Source organism: Limulus polyphemus, unplaced genomic scaffold (genome assembly GCF_000517525.1).
Source record: "Limulus polyphemus unplaced genomic scaffold, Limulus_polyphemus-2.1.2 Scaffold2540, whole genome shotgun sequence".
Lineage (NCBI taxonomy): Eukaryota > Metazoa > Arthropoda > Merostomata > Xiphosura > Limulidae > Limulus > Limulus polyphemus.
Genome location: NW_013668150.1, coordinates 125,844 through 131,536, shown reverse-complemented (window position 1 = coordinate 131,536; position 5,693 = coordinate 125,844). Strand labels below are relative to the sequence as shown.

At 35.9% G+C, this 5,693-nt stretch overlaps 1 protein-coding gene across 1 annotated transcript; it reads right to left on the bottom strand.

Moving 5' to 3' along the window:
* Window positions 1-303: 303 nt before the first annotated feature.
* On the bottom strand, window positions 304-1,074 carry LOC106467243. The gene has a single exon (XM_013927573.1). The coding sequence runs from the start codon at window positions 1,072-1,074 to the stop codon at window positions 304-306; it is 771 nt and encodes a 256-aa protein (XP_013783027.1).
* Between the last annotated feature and the right edge of the window lie 4,619 nt (window positions 1,075-5,693).

The window sequence follows — 5,693 nt, the reverse complement described above, 5'->3', positions numbered from 1 at the left end:
TGAAAGACAAACTATCGGTCTTGCAACGTGCTAAAATTGTTTATTATTAGCCAAATTACCTGGCTTCGCTCGGGTTATTAGGTTGATATTTTTACTGGTCGACTGTGTATGTGTGTATGTATTTTGAACCAATTTTAGATACGAGATACAGCGAAAAATATTTCCAAAAAATTTTGTTTTTCCCAGAAATTTATAGAAGAAATCAATTTTATTGTATAAGAAAATATCCTTACTGTAAGTTAAGAATTATTTATTTATATCTTAATATTTATGATTGTATTGAGAATTTCACATCACATAATTTTACCACTTCTTATAACAGTGTTTTGCCACGTTTTTGTCCTTGTAGTGCCTCAGGATAGACAGTGTTGGTTGTTTTCCCATCTGGTGCCAAGGTGAAAACGTTCTTGCCATCACAAACCCTGGAGTAACCAACATAAAGCTCGTCGTGAGAAAAACATGGGCTTTGCAGGTTGAGACCAACAACCTTAAGTGATTGCCCCTGTGTTTTTTTATACTCATGGTAAAGCTGAGTCGAACAGGGAACTGGAAGTGCTTGAATTGAAATTGAAGGTCAGGTGGGATGATTGAAATGCGTGAAATGAAGAAATACTGTCCTGTAGCATGACCAGTCATAATTTTAGCTTTCATGACATGTGGCATCAGCTTCTTGGCAGCCAAACGTGTTTCATTGCAGAGTGTTGGTGGTTCCAGATTCCTGAGAAACATGATAGGTGCACCATTCTTGATCTCCAGATTGTTTGGTGTCACACCTGGTGGTTCCAGAGAATTATGGAATCCTGTTGGGTAATTGACAGCCTCATTGGTGTCTGAAACAGTGTCTACTGACTTGTACTTTTGCACTTGGCCAGGCAACTGAGAGAGAAGATCTCTGTTTGTGGTATTGACTGCATCATTCTTTGTCGCCAGAGTGGCTTTTTTATACAACCACTTGTGATAATGGAAATGATAACCTACCTTTGGAAAAATTGCTTCTTTCAGCTCGTAAAGTGTTGTGACTATTTTACCAATCATTTCCATGGAGACCATTCCATCTAGATTTTCACCTGCCATTAATCCATTTTCTCAGTTCGAGTAGAATTCCAGCAAATTCTCCAGCAGATGCATCACGTATCAAATGCACTCGCATGTTGGTTGTTAGGCTAAGTCTCTGAATGTTGTTCCAAATGTATATGAAGCTTCGAGGTAGTCCTACAGTTTATCTGCTTTGGTTCCACGTAGAATGATTGGCGATGTTAGTTGAAAGTCCCCAGCCAACACCAGTCATTCAACAGTAATTGGCAGAAAACCCCCGCATATTGGTCATTCAGTAATTGAGAATTACAAGAAAAATATGATACTTTTCTATAGACCTTTAGGAAGCAGAATTATGGGGCTTAAGGGCAAAAATTGGCCAAAAGTTTTTAAGTCAAACCTAAAAAATAATACACAGGTGCACACTCTCGGAATCTTCTTAGTATGCGTGCAAAGTTTCAGGTCTCTAGGTTCTTTCCTCTTGGAGCTGTGGCGGTCACACGCACACACACTGACATGCTCTGTTATTATTATAGATTAAATGGAAGAAAATATTGTTAAAAGATTAAAGTGTAGTCATAATAGTTTCGAAATATTAGTCTTAGAGCAAAACTCCATTGGGCTGCCTGCTGCGTCCACCGCGGGGAATCGAACTCCAGATTTTAGTTTTCTAAGACCGTAAGCGTACCACTGTCCCACCGGGGGACCTATGGAATTCGATAAAAGGAGAACTTACAAGATCGGTTACCATGGTTAATATTCAAATCATGTATTAAGTACCCCATTGAAATACATAGAAAAACTATATTTTTTGACACCAATTTTAGGTTAATAGAGTGAATAGAGTTTACATTTTGTTCGCAGAGAATGTTGTTGTTGTGTGCAAACAAAAGAGAGTCACAACACGAAAATATCAAAAAAATCTAAACGAAAATACTTATTTTGAACATTCCCTTTTATGTTCATACAAGTTTTAATTACATCACTGTAGACAATTCTGAAAACCCCCAAAACCTCTTGATCTTTCATTTGGGGTCTTAATGAGAAAATTTAGAAAAAGAAATGTAGATTTTGTATGACATTTACATGTCCATGTTAATTTTCATATAAAGCCATGGATCCAGTTCTGACAACCCCTGAAACCCATTTGACTCTGATGAAGGAATTCCAATCTTAAAATTTAAAAGTCAAAATTTATCGTTTTGAACGTCTCTGTACATCTTAATGTCATTTTACAAGTAAAACGGCTCAATCAAACCTTAAAGTCACAAAAAACCCTTGAATTATTTCATAAGATCCACTCACGACCCTTCAGAAAATTGTTTTCTTTGTTTGTGTTCTATATGGGTCAAGAGCGTATCTGCATAATTTAAGGTCACTTGTCAAAATAAACAGAAATGCCATGATGCCATAAAACTGGTACTTTATAAAATACCGATAAATTCAAATAATGACCACCTTCTGTAATAAACTGGAACATTTATTCCTCTTGTTCTCTTTCAGTCACCAGATCGGTTGTGATAAGTAGGTTTGTGTACCGGTCTATGCCTATTTAATAAAATGTATAAGCAATTATTGCACAAACAGAATGTTAAAATTATTTTGAATTAATGAGGTGAACAGTAGTTAATATCTCCAAAAAAAAACCCCAAAAAGAATTTTACAAAATATTGCAGATGCTTAGAAGAAGAGAAAATATTAATTTTCTAACAAATTAAGTTTCGTTACTTTCTTGTGGACGTATTACTTAATATGTAATCTAATAAAATAATTATCTCCAGTAACAAACATCTGATGAAAAAGAAATGGCTATCTATCATCTTCTGGCGAATCAAACAACGGTAACAAATATATGAAGAAAAAAAAACGAAACGACTGGGCGCATCTGAGAACTTTGCCTAAGTCTTCTTTATGTCCTCTTTACAGCCCATAGACCACTGTGAAAAGTTAGGTCTATCAAATTGATAATTTAGTTATTGCATATATACACGAGATGGAGTATTTTGGACCATAAACTCCAGTTCCTTTTTTTTTGGTTTAATATCCCGAGTTTTTCGTTTCGTGGCATTTTTCTTTGAATTTCGGATATATCTAAGGACTTTTCTTTCATTAAAACAGTTGTTTACTCTTAATATAGCTATGGATAAATTTAGAAACCTTATTTGGTGTATTTTCATATTCTTGTTAGTGGGCATAATATGTAGATCCACCATTGATCTAGGAAATGAGGCGATGACCATTTAAGTGATTCGTAATATTTTCTGCTATAGAATTATTATTACAGTCTATGTTGTAGAATGAAATACACGGAACAAGTTCTTTCATAATACTATACCACCTCAAGGGTTCGTGAAATTAACCATTAAGACGTTGATCTGACGATGTTGTGAAATGTAATCACTCCAATATTTTTAGCGGAGAGTGATGAGTGATGACTTCTTCATCGACAAGTGTGAAGACTGATCTTTAATATTAGAAGAATTATTGTACTTTAGCTTTTCATATTACTTTACATGTGGACGACTTCTTCAACTGCCCTTTGTACTTGCTGTTTCTCATCTGTATCTGTTACAAGATACCAAACTTTGCTTACAATGGCTAGAGTACAACTTATTTCTAGACTCTTTCTAGTCGGCCGTGGTGCCTCAAGTATATCCATATTCCTTTTTTCACCCCCACTCTCCAGTGGCACAGCGGCATGTCTGGGGACTTACATTGCTAGAAACCGGGTTTCGATACTCGTGGTGGGTAGAGCACAGATAATCTATTGTGTAGCGTTGTGCTTAACTAACTACAAACAAACTGTAATCGTGTTGTATTGTAGTCTCTAAATATTTTACTTACTTTACGCGGTTTGTATTTTTTCTCTCTTATTACTGGTAGTCATATTCTTTATAAAGTATTTCGATTATCTATTGTTAATGAGGGTTGTAGTGATGTATTTTTCTTCTTTTTCATAGCCTCCTGGTGTATATACCAATATACGAGGGTTTCGTGTAAACTCTTGTGGTAGCGTTGGGTATCTTTTTACCATCATGTCTAAGTATGAGAGCTTATTATCTTTTTTACATTTCCATTGTAAATTGTATCACTGAATTTTGTCTATTCAGATAATTCATGAATTGTGATTTTTCCCTCTGAAATATGCATGTGCTCACGTTACAAATATATCGTCAACATTTCTGAGTCAAATTCTAGGTCTTAGAGCGGCTATTTTGAAGGCGTTATCTTCGACATTTTCCATGTGGTGGTTCCTAAGTGCTGGTGAAAACCTTGTTGTCATTGATAGTATACATTTTCATGTTGAATGCAAGTTGTGTTGAGATCCGATCACCAAAACCTAACTAAGTATTTAATATTTTCTACTTACTTTTTACTCTGGGAATTCTCACTTACTTGTTCATCTTGCTCTATTCCAAGGATATTATGGTTATACTTCCTCTTCCGTTCTGATAGAAGAGGAAACGATTCCACTGGTGGTAATTCACGCGTTCGTGTTGTGAGGATGTGCTCTATTCCAAGGATATTATGGTTATACTTCCTCTTCCGTTCTGATGGAAGAGGAAACGATTCCACTGGTGGTAATTCACGCGTTCGTGTTGTGAGGATGAGTTACTGATTTATTTGTTTGTTAAGTACAAAGCTACACAATGGGTTATCTGTGCTCTGCTCACCACGGGTATCGAAACCCGGTTTCTAGCAGTGTAAGTGCGCAGACATACCGCTGTTCCACTGGGGGGGGGGGTAATTACTGGTACAGACACTTTTGGACATTTTCTCTGCTCGTGTTATCACATGAAACACATTCGGAGATCGTCGGTAAAATCTAACAACTTTCTTACACACACATGAAACACATTCGGAGATCGTCGGTAAAATCTAATAACTTTCTTACACACGCATGAAACACATTCGAGATCGTCGGTAAAATCTAACAACTTTCTTACACACACATGAAACACATTCGGAGATCGTCGGTAAAAATCTAACAACTTTCTAACACACACATGAAACACATTCGGAGATCGTCGGTAAAATCTAACAACTTTCTAACACACACACATGAAACACATTCGGAGATCGTCGGTAAAAATCTAACAACTTTCTAACACACACATGAAACACATTCGGAGATCGTCGGTAAAATCTAACACAACTTTCTTATACAATGAATAAAATTAGTGTAATGTGTTTAGAACGTTTGTCAATTTAAGTATATGAATTGATAATTTCCTTAAAATTCTATAGAGAGTTGAATATCTATGAAGACGACAGAAATTAATTTGGGTGCTTTTGTCACAAGTGGTTCAACCCTCAGAAACAGATTTGGATATCTTCTGATTAGGAAGAGAGAAAAAAAAATGGTTCAAAGCAGATGGTTAGAAAGTTTTGAATATTCAGCATTAGCATAAAAATTTGAATTAACCACAGGAGATGGTGAAAATAATTTTTTAACATTATGCACAGTTTGACGTTCTTTAGCCCTTTTTCCCAATGACCTTCCTGTATTTCTCAAATTCAGCATGGTCAGGTGTCTTGTTATTCACAGTTGGCACCAAGAAGTATAAAGAAAGTTGATCAAAGATTGTTAACACGAGCATTTTGTTTTTAACTGCACAACATTTCAGGTGTCTTGTTATTCACAGTTGGCACCAAGA